Here is a 15,612-nt window from a genome sequence, read left to right as displayed (position 1 = left end):
GTCAACGTGAGCTCAGATGAATGTGTTGGACCCTCAGTTCATGTCAGCTATGTCACTCAAGAAGTGTGCAAAGTTTCAGCTAATAAACACAACAAATAACTTGAAACCTAGGTGTTGCATTTTGTCAATCATTGTATTGTAATAAAAATTCGCGGGTTGTTTTTTTGCACTTCATATATATATATATATATATATATATATATATATATATGTATATATATTTTCAAGTATGTATATATATATATATATGTAAAATTATATATATGATATAATATATAATATATACTTAATTATATCTAGATATAGATATAGACATAGGTATCGATATAAATACAATATATATTAAATATATAGACGAGAGTACAAAGAAAAAGGGGACGGTTTAATGTAGGCCTATAGTGACAAAGCATTTCGTTAAACAAAGAAAGTGAGGTAAAGCAATAGAGAATAGTTCGGCTCTTGCTCTTGTCAGTGATTGGGCCATCTTGCTTGTGCGTATTTTTCTGAGCCACTTGATCACCCTATTCACAGTTTTCTTTCTTGATTTCACGTACTTACTGCATCATATCCTTTTTAAAAACCAGGCAAGTTTTATCTTTCTGCTATAATTTTAAAAAAGAAACCATAGAAGTACGATATAGCCTTTCATTATCAAATGAAATAGAGGTGTTTTTCGCAGATCCTTGACGAGTTCGTATCCAACCAGGAAATATGGAGGTACCGAATTACAAAGATGTGAACGCAGACAGCCAACAACCACCACGAGAAGAAGATCATGTCACAGACAAAGACACAGAACTGAGACTGGAACCCCTGGTCGTGGTAGACTCCCCAGATACTGACCATTACGTCACGGACGACTCTGGCTGTTGTGTCAGGGGCGTGGCCGCGGTGGAGCACTGGGTGGGTGTGACGTACACCAAACACAGACGTGATATCCTCTTCGTTTTGAGATCTGTTTTGCTTCTGGTGTATCTCATGTACTTCGCTTACTGTATGAAAGTCAGGTTAGTGATTGTATGGCAAACTTACCTCGGCTTTCTTCTATACACAATATACATATTTTTACAAAAAAGTTCTTTTAGAGATTCATGTCAGTCACCCGTTTACTTTGTAAAAGTTCTATCAATGAGTGAATACTCGTGTGCGTGTGTGTAATGTGTGTGTGCGTCTGTGTGTGTGTGGGTATGCGTGTGTGTGTATGTGTGTGGGTGTTCGTGAGTATAAAGTAGCGTCCAAAAGAAGCTTGACAATGTAATCACCCAACCATCGTGTTATAGCCTAGCACTATCCACTCACGCAGCAAACCAATTTAAAGCTAAATAAGTTCTTCATCATCTGAGCCTTTCATATTCCTTTGTTAAAAGACGCCCGAGATGTGGTCACGCAAAATTGACCTTAAAAAACAGTCTTGACAAAATTGTGCGAAATCAAAGAAACGTAAAAGTGTGTGAGCGTGTATATCGATGTGCATCAACTTTGGAGGAATGGACATGTATTGAATATAAAATGCAAGGAGAATATTGTTGCTTGTGAATGATAGAACAGCATCTTCTTGTGGTATTTTCAAACAGATTGGAGAACAGAGCAGTAAAAATTAACACTCAAAGCCCGGACGTAACATGAAATGTGCTCATTAGTATTTTTTAAATTTTTGGTTAGAAGCTATTGGTTTCGTGTAGAGTACGAATGCTTTCTTTCCGTGGACTGTGTAAGTTAAATGTTGGACATGATCATATGTCAGTGAGAAACAGAGGCCACGAAACTGACATGGTTTTGAGTGGTCTAGAGAGGAATGAACAAAACCGCCTTCGTGAGAATCACCATATGGCTTGGTTTAGTGGACTACATCGTGCAAGTGCTGGAGTGGAACGTCATGTCTTTCCCTTATTTTCGTCATGGTGTCATTCAAGTAGACATCCCCATGCATAGCAGAGCACTTTCTCGCAGGGCCAATGCCCCTAGACAATTCTTGGAAAACCAAATTAAATCAACGTTGGAATGGTCACCAATACATGTAAATAGCCTCGATGTGCATCCTACATGCATGTTAAGTCCCATGAAACAGCAACTGAAGAAAAGCGACTTTGCTCCCAATTCAGATCCTTTGTTTGCAACTCTCTGTGATATTTGGGATGAAATGACAGATAATTATGTCCGAAATTTAATAGAGTCGATACACTAAACAAAACCAACGGCTCCTAAGCAAAATAACAATCAGCACACTTATTATTGTTCTTTCCAAGTTTTGCGTGGCATTTGTAATTGCTCTGTTTTCTGTTTAATTTATAATTATCGTACGTAATTAAATATCGTAAAGAAATATTGTTTATGGAAAAGACAAATTTCTCCTCTCTTTGGATATGCAATGTATATCCATTCTATCAATATTGATGCTCCTCAATACATGCGTGAAGCCAATGTTGCGTTTCTTTGATTTCGCACAATTTTGCCAAACCTGATTTTTTAAAGCTCAATTTTGAATAAACTTATCTCAAGTGTCCCTTAACATAGATGAATTATTAATGTATCTTGATTTGATGCATGCTTTATTTAGCGTTAAATTGGTATGCTGCATGCGTGGGCAATGCATGGCTTTAACACGATTATTGAGTGATTACATTTTCAAGTTTCTTTTGGACGCCACTGTGTGTGCGCGTTTGTTTTATCATAATCACGTGCAAATCGCTTTGATTAAAACAAGCAGGGAAACCAAGAATAAAGCAGAGTCATTTGTTTTTTGTTGCTTAGTATATATTGTCAAAAAAGAAATTTAAAATAACTGTTCTGATAAAAGAGACGTTACAGTATTTGTCAGTGTTCAGTAGCATACTCATATTTATTTATAAAACAAAACTCCCCCAGGGGCAATGCCACTGACTGTACTGTTCTTAGGCCATTCCAAAGGGGGGACTTTTCTCGTTCAAGCACAGTAGAATTGTAAATGGGCTGATTCATGTCATGCTCAAAACTGTGCCTGATCTACAACAGGGAACTGCTGCTTTTTCTCTCCAAATCCTTATTATTGTCATTTTTCTTTACTTCGTTTGTATGTTTGTCACTCTTGTGACCCGCTATTTCCGGGGTGCCTTGATATTTGAAGCAGACTTTCTGCTGTTGAAGCTAGAGAGGTGAGCAGAGTAAATCTGATTCCCTGCAAAGACTTCTCTGTTGACATCCACCCCTTGGCGCTCATATGACCTTATGCAATTGTGAGCACCGTAAAACCCTCTACTATAATAATAAAAGATAATAAAACAAAACGAAAAAAAACCAAATCAAACCCTGAACAAAACAAAACTTGTCAAGATCACACATATTATTAAATATTGGACTTGGGCACGCTATCTACTTGTAAATGTGTAACGTTTCTTTGGAAACGATTTTAAGTAATAAAAAAAAGAGTCCACTCTAAGGATGTCAACTAAGTTGGGGTTTAGTTCTTGGAAAGGATATATGACGAGAGAGATATCATGTAATACATGTTTTGTTGAAAGAAATCATTAAAAATATTTACTCCACAGGTTTGGGGACGAAGGTTCCTATATCTTGGTGGGAGTCACTGTTGGTCTGGCCATTTACATAGCATCCGCGTTCAGCGATAAGTGGAAATGTTTTCAGATGTTCCCTTCTGTATGCTCTTGGTATGGCTCGGCCAAGACGTTGAAACGAGTGAGGACGTGGACGATGTAGTAAGATAACTTGTTTTGTTTTCCATAACTTTATTTCTTTTAGTTTAGTCTCAACACTTTGCCCGATTTTTTAAAGTATGAGCTTAACCCCCCCACCCCCCACCCCTCTTTGACACATACGGTTTGTTCTGAATGCTCAACACAGAGGGGTTTCGACAAAAAGGGAACAGAAGTGATGACAATCATTACACCACATAGGGCAATCAATGCCAGGGAGTAGAAACTCAAAAGCATGTGGCGTTACGGTCCCAGGAATGAAACAGTATAAAATGTATAGTTTCTATCTCACAAGAGTTTCTGTTTTTAATTTGCACCCCTTTTTACTTACACTATTTAAGGTTTTCACTTTCGTTTGTCAGCGAAGGATCATAGAACCTTGAAAACACTAGTCGGATTGAATATCTAAATTGCTAATGTCTTAACTGCTACACTAAGATGACCTCAAGAGAATCATGGATATAAAATATACCGAGATGTCAGTTTGATAATTGGTATATGTAACCAATCAGGTTTTACTTACTGATCTGAAACTATTGACTCTTAATCCGCTGAAAGGACCGCCAGCTTTCAGGGAATGCATTTTGAGGACAACAAAACTTGATCAATTCCTGATACAAAACCCACGTATTTTGTGTACGTTATCAACTGCTCAATTATGGATATGTGTATAATTCTAAGATCAACGGTGTTTGGACAGTTACTGAAATCAAACAAATTAATTATGTTTTAAATTATGTCATAAAAAACGCAACTTTTATGACCACGCACAACCAACCGTGGAGGTATATCGTAAGCAGCCACTAATAATTCTAAAAGGATGGCACCATAACATGGAGGGCATTTCATAAACCTTTGCTCTGTTCTAAATGCTGTTCTTTTCTCTTCTAAGAGACATTTTCAAACCTCTGTGTTGTATTCCATTGTCTATCTATCTATCTATCTATCTATCTATCTATCTATCTATCTATCTATCTATCTATCTATCTATCTATCTATCTATCTATCTATCTATCTATCTATCTACCAGTAGTCTTTAGGTTTGTTGACATTGAGCCGATGTTGGCCTTTCGCTCTTTTCAACATCCAGTTTGTTGTATGCGGTGTCGACACTGGCCTTAGTGATCTACTTGGGGGTTGACATCATCACCAAGCACCACAGGAACGCTCAGGCAATCCTTGGCATCGCTACCATAGTGTTCATCTGCTTCTTATTTTCTCACAGCCCGAGCAAGGTGAGTACTCGCTGAAATGTTTGACCAATCACATTACAGAAATTTGCATCGCGAAGAAAAGATAACTTTTCCAGATTAGACCAACACATCAGTTATATGTAAAGGTGGAAAGAACACAAAAATTTGGCACAAAGAGATTCCTGTCACCACATGGAAGGTGAGTTACTCCCCTTAGTGGGGTAGCGACTCTTTTTTTTCTGTAACGCTCGGAGTACTATTATGATCAATTCGTGATCTTAGAAATGTTTTAAATTGAACTAAAATGAAGCACAAGAGCATGGCAAAATAAGTAAATTAATAATGCTTGAGAACTATAGCGATACAGACACAAAAAAGACGTAGAACCGGATTAGAAATTTCGCTGAACTGGATTTTCTTTTGCTAATTGAAGGCCTACGTTTAACTACTGCGGTGTATCCCACGGGGCCGACTTTACCTCTGATATGAATAGGCAAAGTAGCCAATCTCCGAAAACATAATATTGTCGAATTTTAGGCGGTGTAGGATTGGGAGACGTCTTTTACGACAACAATCGCAACAGCAACAACAGTTAGTAGTATCGGGAGTCACATGTCGGTCGTAAAGAATGCATGTTTGGTAAAGTCTTTATATTATGTTTAGCACTGAGATGCTTGTAATAAATATAAAGATCCCCCCCCCACACCCACCCCTGGTCGCCACGCAAGCAGAAAGACGAAGATAGTTGAGAAGAGGGACTTCCCCATTCAGGAATGTTGCGTCTCTGACGCCAGACTCGGTTGAGACAATGAGACAACATGCACAGGGGTGAATAATTTGATCGGAGTCGCTCTCAAATCAATTTTTGGAAAACTTTACAGGTGAACTGGCACCCCGTGTTCTGGGGGCTGATCATCCAGTTCGTGTTTGCCAGTTTGGTCTTGCGGACAGAGGTCGGCTATAGCGCCTTCAAGTGGATGGGCAACGTTGTGAACACCGTGGTCAATCTCTCAGACAAGGGCTCCAAGTTTGTGCTCGGCGCTAGTTTCGAGGCAAAAGGACCTGGTTTCTTCTTCTCTGTGAGTTTTTTGCTCAGCCTTTACGGATTATACATGGATAAGTTAAAGATACAGGTACATAATATGTTGTTTACAGTTTAACATTAGCTTCCAAAATCACTCTACGTTGTGTCATCTAGAACGTCATCATGTAAAGGATAAAATCATCATCATCATCATCATCATCATCATCATCATCATCATCATCATCATCATCATCAGCATCAGCATCAGCATCAGCATCAGCATCAGCATCAGCATCAGCATCATCAGCATCAGCATCATCATCATCACACCTACCAATTCCAGACTGCAGGAGTGATCGTCTTCTTCAACGCCATGATCTTTGTACTGGACTATGTGGGTGTCCTGGAGTTCACCGTCCTCCGTATAGGTGGCGCTCTGGCTTTTTGTCTGGGCACAGGGCCCGTGGAGTCTGTGGTCTCAGCTGCCAACATTTTCATAGGACTGGTAAGTCACTGTTTCATTCTTGCAGTATGTTAAGCAAAACATAGCATTATTGCCGATAGACTTCATTATTTGCTTTGGCAAGCGATGATTATTTACAAGACTACAAAACGTACACAACGGTAGAATACCTTTATGAAGAGCTTTTTATTTCGTCCAGTTCAGTAGCGTCTTGAAGAAGAAAATGTAATAGCTGCCCCCAAGCGTGAAATATATTGTCATTCATACTTTTGTTAGTTTTTTTCAACATCCAGATCTATATCTTAGATAATACGTGAACGAAGTAGGCATCTAGTATTCCTCCTCTTGTATTTGCAGTGACAGGCGCTATTGCTTACTTGTTAACGTTATAATGTCTGAAATACAGTTGTAAAAATACAGATTTAAAATTATATACAAAGAGTTCTTTTCTTTACCTACCTTTTTAAAAAGCAAAACAACTTTTTTTCTTTGAGGCACACCAATGGCTCAGTTGGTACCATACTGATCTAAGGTATGGTTCACCCAAGTTCGATTCCCAAGCGGATGCTATTGCTCTTTGCATTTATTGAGAGAGTTTTAAGGCCCTCTAAGCATTTGCTCCGTACTAACGGGGATGGAAGTTCTATTCGAACGGACCTCCTCTTAAACAACCTGACAATGGTTATCGGTAGTGTAGAAAAGGATGTTTGGTCGACATCGTCATTTTCTACCTCACATGAAGCTGATAGTAATTGTTTACAAATGATTTACGGTACTAAATTAACTAACTCTACAATACACCTAGAAGTTAAAAATTGACATTTGTTGCTTTTCTGTGTTCTCATGAAGTTTTGTTCGTAATTGATTAGGTATGTACCCCTGATCAGAACATTAACAAGGGTAATGAGGGACAATATTGTAGTGAGCTTTTTGATTGGGGGATGCATTGTCAGCTACTGTGGTGAGGTGTCTCCTTGATCTGACACAGTAGACGTTAAAAGTTGGAATCTGAGTAGGGTTACAATGTTTAATCACACTTCCCAGAATATTCCGTTCCACTGCTTTTTTGCTTTACGGCACCTCTAACACAATAAGGACACATTAGTGCCGAAGATTAGAGGTGTACATGAGATTATCAAACACAAAAAAGAAGGAGTTAAGGTTGCAAGAGAGTATCAAATACAGAAAAGAGGAGATAAGGTCAGTGTGATGAATTTTGATAGGAAAGAATGAGCAAACCACACCAGTGCGCCCGTTAACCCTCCACCCCATTCCACTCCCTATAATTTATTCTCCTTACATATATTTGCTGTCGTCTAGTCGGAGGCGCCCCTGCTTGTCCGTCCCTACCTACACTCCGTGACCAGGTCGGAGCTACACGCCATCATGACCTGTGGCTTTGCCAGCATCTCCGGCGCCTTCATGGCCATGTTTATACAGGCTGGGGTGAGTGCTACGGATTGGTGCTGCTGCTGCTGCTGCTGCTGCTGTTGTTTTGGATGTTGTTGTTGTTGTTGTTGTTGTTTTTGTTGTTGTTGTGGTGGTGGTGGTGGTGATGGTGGTGGTGGCGGTGGTGCTGATGATTGTGATGGTGGTGGTGATGGTGATTTGGGGGGGGGGGGGGGGGGTGATAGCTCTTGTTTTAAGTATTGCAGTATTTGATATTGTTATTGCCCCTGTCGTTGTTGCTTTTGTTATTTTGCTGTTGTTCTTGTTTTTGTCCTGTTACTGCTTCTGCTGCTTCTGCTGCTTCTGCTGTTGCTGCTGCTGCTGCTGATGATGATGATGATATTGGTGGTGGTGGTAATGATAAAGCTTGAGATGGTATTGTATAATTGATAAAATTCCAGTATTATTGGTGTCTAAAAACTAGCTTAACTATATCATTTCAGATGAAAAGAACAATGCAGTACATTTAAATGAATGAGCTACGTGATTTTAACATTCGCATTCCTAGCGAACGTCACTAGTCTATACGAACGTCACTAGTCAATAGGCAGCCTCAATTAGCTACACGCTATACAAATTAGTGTTGGAGCTATTTGTAAACAGAAACATATTGGTTTTTTGCTCAGTTACGTTAGGGGAAAATTTGTTAAATGGGGTAGATCTTTACGTTACAAAATAACAGGCAGTGTGTAGTCAGTCGGGGTTACGGGTCAGAACACCGTGCACAGCTAAAAAAAATGATGAACATTACCTTTACTCCGGGCACCAGCTAGCCATACACTAGCAAAAGCTACTATTTCCCAACTTCATTTTGTCTTTATCAAATAATTTTGATAATAAACGCCACTGTTTCTATAAGGCGCCTGCCAGTCATTTGCTAACAGCCGCAGTCATCTCGGCACCTGCCGCCCTGGCCGTCAGCAAGCTGGTGTGTCCGGAGACCAGGGAAGTCGACTTGGACAGTCAAAGGAACGTCCGCATGAGAGACGAAAACTCGTGAGTTGAAATGTTTTTCTCCCTAGTCGTCCCAACTGAGATAATTAGGGTTGGGGGGGGGGGGGGGGCTGAGTGCTTCAGCACTGCCTTACAGAACTAAGAACGATACAGCTTTTCAGGTGACAGATAGTGGGTGCTTGATTAAAAAAAACAACAACAAAATAACAAAATCATTCTCTAACTAACTAACTAACCAACTAACTAACTAACCATCAAAAACACCAACCCCGTTGCACCAAAATAACCCCTGTTGGTTTTAGATGATCAGGATGTGTTTAGTCATTATATCCAGACTTCAATATGCAGTATTGCTGATGCAGAACATTTAGCGGTATAAATCTGTTTTCATCGAATGAGGCTGGTATCGAGCTGTTGACGAAGAGAAACTGAAGAAGAGCACAGCGTGGTCAATGCCTTGTTTGAGTAGTGCAGGCTGGAAGGGAACCGAACCGCACGACAACATTTTGCTGTCACTGCTGAGGGTGGCCTGGTCTTTCACGACTTTCAAATTGAGGGAATGGCAGCTATTATTTCAACCCATCCCTCAAAGAAACTATTCCAACAATCCCCTCCACAAAGTATGCTTTGTATGTTAGAACGCTTGAGCACAAAGGAAACCTTTAAATGGCAACTCATCAAAAGACAGGGGGTGAAATATCTTTTCCCCAACACACCTTTTCTAAACATCAACGAGAACGCTTGTGAATTTGGAAGTACGATTTGAAACAGAGGCTAGATGAAGTAAGAGAGCGAATGCTCACTCAACAGACTCATCCACAAAGGATTGTAACGCTTGCTTAACTGGTGGAACAAAATACCCCAGTCGTGACTATAGTGAAAATGGCAGTAGTCTTCAGATCAATGCAAGCCTATATCCCACAGCGTTTTGTAGTGCAACATAATTTTCAGATCAAATGTGCATAAGAAATACAAATGCCATATTGCAAATTCAAATGTCACATAGAAAGATTCACGCCATATAGAAAGCTCGAATGTACAATAGGAAAGTTTAGTGCAAGATTATGCGTACAATCAAAGATTGTACATAACAAGATGGTCCACTCAGCCAAAAGAGTGTCTACCGGAAGTCCGCTCATTGCTTCAGATGGCGCCGCAGTCTGTTTTGAAGCTCTCTTTCGTTTCTCCAGAAGAAGAATAGAAATAGGACCTCCTTGCGTGCGCAGATCGACTGCTGTTCATCAGCTGTTCGGGTTCGTTAAGTGCGGAGTTTAGGTTTTTTATTTATTTTAATGACCTCTCGCCTCTTATTCTAAAGTCAAATGAAACGAAGAAAACAGTCGCCTCTTCCTCCTTAAGAGTTTTTTTTTGTCAGCGTAACCTTTTTAAAAAAGCGTTCTTCCGAAATTCGAATTCTTATTTATTTTAAGAAACGTGTTAGTTTCACTTTGATTTTTTTTCACACCAGCAGGGCAACTCTGTTCGCAAAGGGTGCGCATATGCGAAGAGGGCGCCACCGAATTTTGAGGACATGTTTTTAATTGGTTCAAAGAGAGGAGTGGACCACCTTGTTATGTATGATCATTGGTACAAGTTCAAATTACGTACAAATAGCAAATTCAAATACAATACAATACAATACTCTAAAGTATTGAATAAAAGGGAGGGAAGGGCAAGTGGTCCAAAATTAATAAACGGGGGGGGGGGGGGGTTTGAATAAAATAAAAGGGGGGGGGGGGGATTGCACATTCAACCTCATACTCCTGTACTAGTAGGAACGAATCTGTTTTATTTCTCTTTCAATGAATGAAAGAACAAAAGATCTTGAAATTTTTAGATTTCAATGCTTACATTTAAACTTGTCATTGTTATATTATGACGTTTTATGACGTCATTTGTATATTTGGATTTGTTTGGTGTAATTTGGGCTTTCTATGTGGTATTTAGATTTGTTATGAGTATATTTAAACTGAAAAAACAATTTGATGCGTTCAACGTTTGGTCATCCAAGGGCTTCGTCAGGAACATTCTCAAAAAATAATGTAAATGACTACACTAGCTGTATCAAAAAACCAAAAGTGCGTACACTCACGCCACAATTCTAAAAGGTGCGGTGAACACAAATCGGAAAGGCCAGAGAAAGGGTAACACTGAGGCAAGAAGTGGTACAGACTGAGAGAGAGAAAGAGAGAGAGAGAGAGAGAGAGAGAGAGAGAGAGAGAGAGAGAGAGAGAGACAGATGTAGGGGGAACATGTGCGTGGAGGTAATAAATATAACGGAAAGGCAGGGCAAAAGATGCGGTGAACACACATTGGAAAGGCCAGAGAAAGGATGTGTTAAGTCATAATGAAATGAAGTTGTCAAATTTTTCGTCTATTATTTTGAGGACCATTAATCGATCATTTGTTTAGACTCACTCTGAAACTGGCATTTGCAGGCGTCCATTAATCCCCGTTCCCTATCCTCACAGAACAGGAAAAATAGACCTACTTTACACCAAACCCTATCGTCTGCTTTGACAGATCAGTCCCAACAATTTAATATCATTTACAGGTCCTTCAAAACTGTGTACACCTCTCATTTATTTAATTGCATTCAGCTCTTTCTTCTGCTCCTTTTTCTTTTTCTTTTGCTCTTGCCATTGTGAAAAGTGTTCTGCCTTAAAAAGACGTATTTGTGACCGGGGGGTTCAAATAAAAGCAAACGAAGAAATCTGAACCGTTCTGCGGTTTGGAAACGCCGAAATGCATTTGAAAATAAATTGTCGACTTCAGTATCACAGGACGTCTGTCCACCAAGCTAATAGCAGCATACACTTATTCCTCTTTATGATAATAATACCCTTTTGCTTTGAAGGCACAGATTGGGATAAAAACATAGGAACAGAAATTTCATGTGACTGTTGTGTCGGTCCAGTGGTCAGTGTAAAATTTAATATATCTTTCAACGCTGTAATTTTATTTAAAAGACACAACTTCCTAAGGTAAGGTCTACCTCCAATATGACCCCGCCTGGTGGGCAGAGAGCCTTAAAAACTACTCAAAACAACCCAAGTTCAGAACGCCCCGTGGGGGGATTCGAACCAGTGCAATCCTTTACGTAGTCCACCGTGTTTCAAACTGATTTACTTCGTAATTGAAATTAATAGAACATTTAAACACCAATCAGGAGAATGCAGCACTTATTTCATAATTACATGGTATATTCTGAGCTGCGAAATAAATATTTTAATATATATATAATTTTTTATTACACTCTACTTGATAAAAAGTTGGATTTGTTGAAGCAGGCACTGAGCTTGAGGAAACATTTCAGAAAAGACAATAAAAGTACAACGTATCTGGGATCTCACTCGAATCAAGGCTACTGCACCAATACATGCGGGTCCGTTTAACGATCAGTTCGAAGGTAGCATGGTGTGCATGATAAAACGTAAATGTGAACAACCTGGTATCCACAGAGATCAGAAGAATATCCTTCAGGCGTGCTCCGACGGTGCCAGTTTTTCCATCAAGTTGGTGGCCTCCATCATGGTGAATATGATGGCGTTTGTGTCCGCCATGAACCTTGTGGATCACCTCCTGGTCTGGCTGGGCGAGCGGGCTGGTATAGAAGGCCTCACGTTTGGAGTAAGTTTTGTGTTGTTTTATTTGTCTACATTGAACACATTTGTGTCACTGAGAGGTAGAAGAAGGTGCTCGTCATTCCGTCAGTAAAATCCACACAAAATGTATTTTTTAATGGACGTAAAAGGGGTTGAAGCAAAAAAAAAAAAAAAAAAAGGGGATGGAAATTGTCCTACGGGCGAAAAATCGGTGTCATCGATATCATTATTTTGGCAACCGCTTTGTTTCACCCAGGTGCCGCCCATTTGTTTAAGTCTTTTACTCTTGGTTACAGAAAATCTGACCTTTTCGAGTTTGTCAAACGAGCATAAAATTATGCAATTTCCATAATATGTTGATAAAAGATGTTAAAAGATAAGGTAACGTTGTATTCCTCTCTCTATTTTGTTGTGTGCATTGGATATGTAATACGGGGTGCTCACTATGGACGGGATCGGCCGATCGGGCCGATCGCCCGACACGATCGCCTCAAAACAAACGTGTTTGTTTTCAGTTTCAGGCGATCGAGTCGGGCGATAGGCCCGATCCAGCTGTAGTGGGCACCCCGTATAATATCTGAGAATGTCACTTGCAAAACTTGCTAAGTCACGTTTTTGAAAAAAAATGAGTTAGCACCCTGAGCCCCTTCAGAGGTCACATACGCATGTTCCATGAATACCCCCACCAGAAAAACCTGCTAGATAATGTTGTATTTTGTAACAAAAAAGTGGAACTCCATCAAGACCTACTAAGTCATGAGCGGAAACTCTACTAAAACCTGTTAAAACTTTTTATCCAATTGCGTGACGCGACATACATGTAATTCTTTTAGTCAATCACATAATGTGCTCTTTTTTCGGCTGTTTCTTTTTCATCCAAAATTGCCGACTCGACTCGACCTATGTTGTTATCGCCGAAAAATGCAATTAAGTCACCATCAAAAGACTCAAAAAGAATTTTCTTTAAAAATGTCTCTATACACTGGGTTAAAAATATTCTTGTTTTTTTTTGGGTTCTTGTTTTGTTTTAACCAGTGCAGATCAAAACACATAATACTGTGTAAAGATATATGTATTTCATTTTAAAAGAAAAACCCGGTAAATTCACACTTTTTTTCTTTCTTCACTGACGGCATTTAAAAAAATATGTCAGAAATGTCAGCCTATTGAAGATTGCTTGGTACATGAGAGATATCTGCAATAGCTTTTATTAGTAATAGTATCATATTTTTTGTCTAACCTGTATTCTGTGTACAATAAAAAAAAGTACATACTGGAGAGCTCCTGGGTCAAACCCCTTTACTAGGAATCCAACAGGGCTTGTTTGAAACACTATCAAAAGCTGCTAAGTTATGGTTCCACTTTCAAAACCTGCTAAGTCAATACTGTGCATTCCATAATCACTTTCATTTAAGATGAAAAATCATAAACTACAGCATAAAAGGTGTCTACATAACCCATAGTCTCAATGCGCAGCAAATTGGAAATAATGGTGCATACTTTCTATGATTTTCAAAAAATGCAGATTTTTTCCTAACTTGACCAACTTGATTTAGCATGTTTTGCAAGTGACCTCCTCATCTTATTAGACTCATGATTTGTTCTAATTTTTTAAATTGCTGAGTATCCTATCAAAACATGTTCTCATGGACCCTTTGTTTGGTCTAGAATCAACCTTTAAAAAAAGAAGAAATTATGAAGAACGCTTGCCTCATTACTCGACATATTGAGCTTGAAGTTGATCGATATGCAGCTATTTATTTTTACAACATAAACATTTTAAACTTGAGGTGGATAACTAACAGAGACAGAAAAACACTTGCAGTTGATGCTGTGGATCTGTCTCTATAGCGTGTATTTTTTCAATGGCTTTGGTGCACAATTGTTTTTTATCATTGATATAGAATGCTCTAAAAATCATCCCGTCCCGCCCAATTGCAGATATCATTGGGAATCTGGTCATGACTAAGAAATGAGTCTGGGATTCTGTTCCAGTGGGTTCTGGGTGTTATGATGTAATGTGCTCAAGCTCCGTCTTCTAAGACTAACTAACGATTATGTTTAATGAAAGGGACGCGCCGTTAGCTCTGTTGATATCGTGATGGACTACGAGGTGGATGACTTTGGTTTAAAGGTTTTGTACTTCGGTTGCTTTGTTTGGGGGGGGGAGGGAGGGTTGTCTTTAAGGCTCTCTGGGCATTTGCCTCGGTTCCTGTAGGAGATTGATGTTAAATTCGGAGTTCCCACCCCCATAACCTTGCAATGTTGTAAAGGGCGTTGAACCTACACAATTTTGTAAACTGTTCATTTAAAGGTGCCGAAAGTACTGAAATGCCGTAACTAAAATTTTGCAAATCAACCATTTGTCCACAGTACCTGTGCTCTTACCTGTTGTACCCCGTGTCCTATTCCATGGGGGTGGAGCCCGCAGACTGCGGCGCTGTGGGAGCACTGATGGGAGTCAAGCTTTTTGCCACACCGTTTGTGGCCTACGTAGACCTTGGCAAACTAATCCATGTGAGTTTCATGTCTGGACGAGATGTTGTTATCTTGGTTGTAGTTAGCGTTGTTGTCCCTACTGTTGTTGCTGTTGTTGTTGTTGCTGTTGTTGTTTTTTTATATTATTGTCGTTGTTGTTACAAATACCGCTATATTCGTTGGTATTGTTTGACCTTCTGTTATTATTTACTATAATTGTGAATGCTGCTTCTTTCCTGACGATTTGGCATTTTCTTGTTTTAAAGTTTAGATTACTCACACTTTAACTACCATCGACACAATTTACGTCTTTAAGGGGGGAGGGGCGGAAAGTTTTGACCCTGCTGTCCAGAAAGACGGAGACACTCGAGAAGAGGGACTTCCTCATATGGGAATGTTGCGTCCCTGACGCCAGTCTCGGTTGAGACCATACGACGTGTACAGTGTTTAGACAAAGGATGATAGTTTTAATTCCAAGTACACTCCCAACTTGTAAGTAGTTTTTCACTATTTTTTCTTTTTTGGGCTCCGTAAAGGGAAACAAATATTGCATTTTGTTCAAAATGACATTTTGTTTGTTTAAATACTCTTCCCATTTCTTCGCAGAACCGACGTGTACTTGAGGAACACGTACTCACAAATAACGGAACGTGGCATTGGACGGGCTCTGACGTCATTCTTGACGATAGGAACACCACGTTGGTTGGCGGCTTCATGTCGGTAGGTCGACAAGGAAACGAATCTGCTCCTTCTCCCC

At 39.6% G+C, this 15,612-nt stretch overlaps 1 protein-coding gene across 1 annotated transcript in view; it reads left to right on the top strand.

Moving 5' to 3' along the window:
* Nucleotides 1-711: 711 nt before the first annotated feature.
* Nucleotides 712-15,612, top strand: part of LOC101863028 (solute carrier family 28 member 3-like) — a 17,503-nt gene continuing 2,602 nt past the window's right edge. Inside the window, exons 1-10 of the mRNA XM_005099401.1 lie at nucleotides 712-1,007; nucleotides 3,525-3,692; nucleotides 4,780-4,924; nucleotides 5,764-5,961; nucleotides 6,250-6,411; nucleotides 7,690-7,815; nucleotides 8,678-8,814; nucleotides 12,234-12,402; nucleotides 14,751-14,894; nucleotides 15,462-15,575. Coding sequence (XP_005099458.1) covers nucleotides 712-1,007; nucleotides 3,525-3,692; nucleotides 4,780-4,924; nucleotides 5,764-5,961; nucleotides 6,250-6,411; nucleotides 7,690-7,815; nucleotides 8,678-8,814; nucleotides 12,234-12,402; nucleotides 14,751-14,894; nucleotides 15,462-15,575 — 1,659 coding nt within the window. The remainder of the gene's footprint in view (nucleotides 1,008-3,524; nucleotides 3,693-4,779; nucleotides 4,925-5,763; nucleotides 5,962-6,249; nucleotides 6,412-7,689; nucleotides 7,816-8,677; nucleotides 8,815-12,233; nucleotides 12,403-14,750; nucleotides 14,895-15,461; nucleotides 15,576-15,612) is intronic.

This window comes from Aplysia californica, unplaced genomic scaffold (genome assembly GCF_000002075.1).
Source record: "Aplysia californica isolate F4 #8 unplaced genomic scaffold, AplCal3.0 scaffold00211, whole genome shotgun sequence".
Taxonomy (NCBI): Eukaryota; Metazoa; Mollusca; class Gastropoda; order Aplysiida; family Aplysiidae; genus Aplysia; species Aplysia californica.
This window is presented reverse-complemented; position numbering and strand designations above follow the sequence as displayed.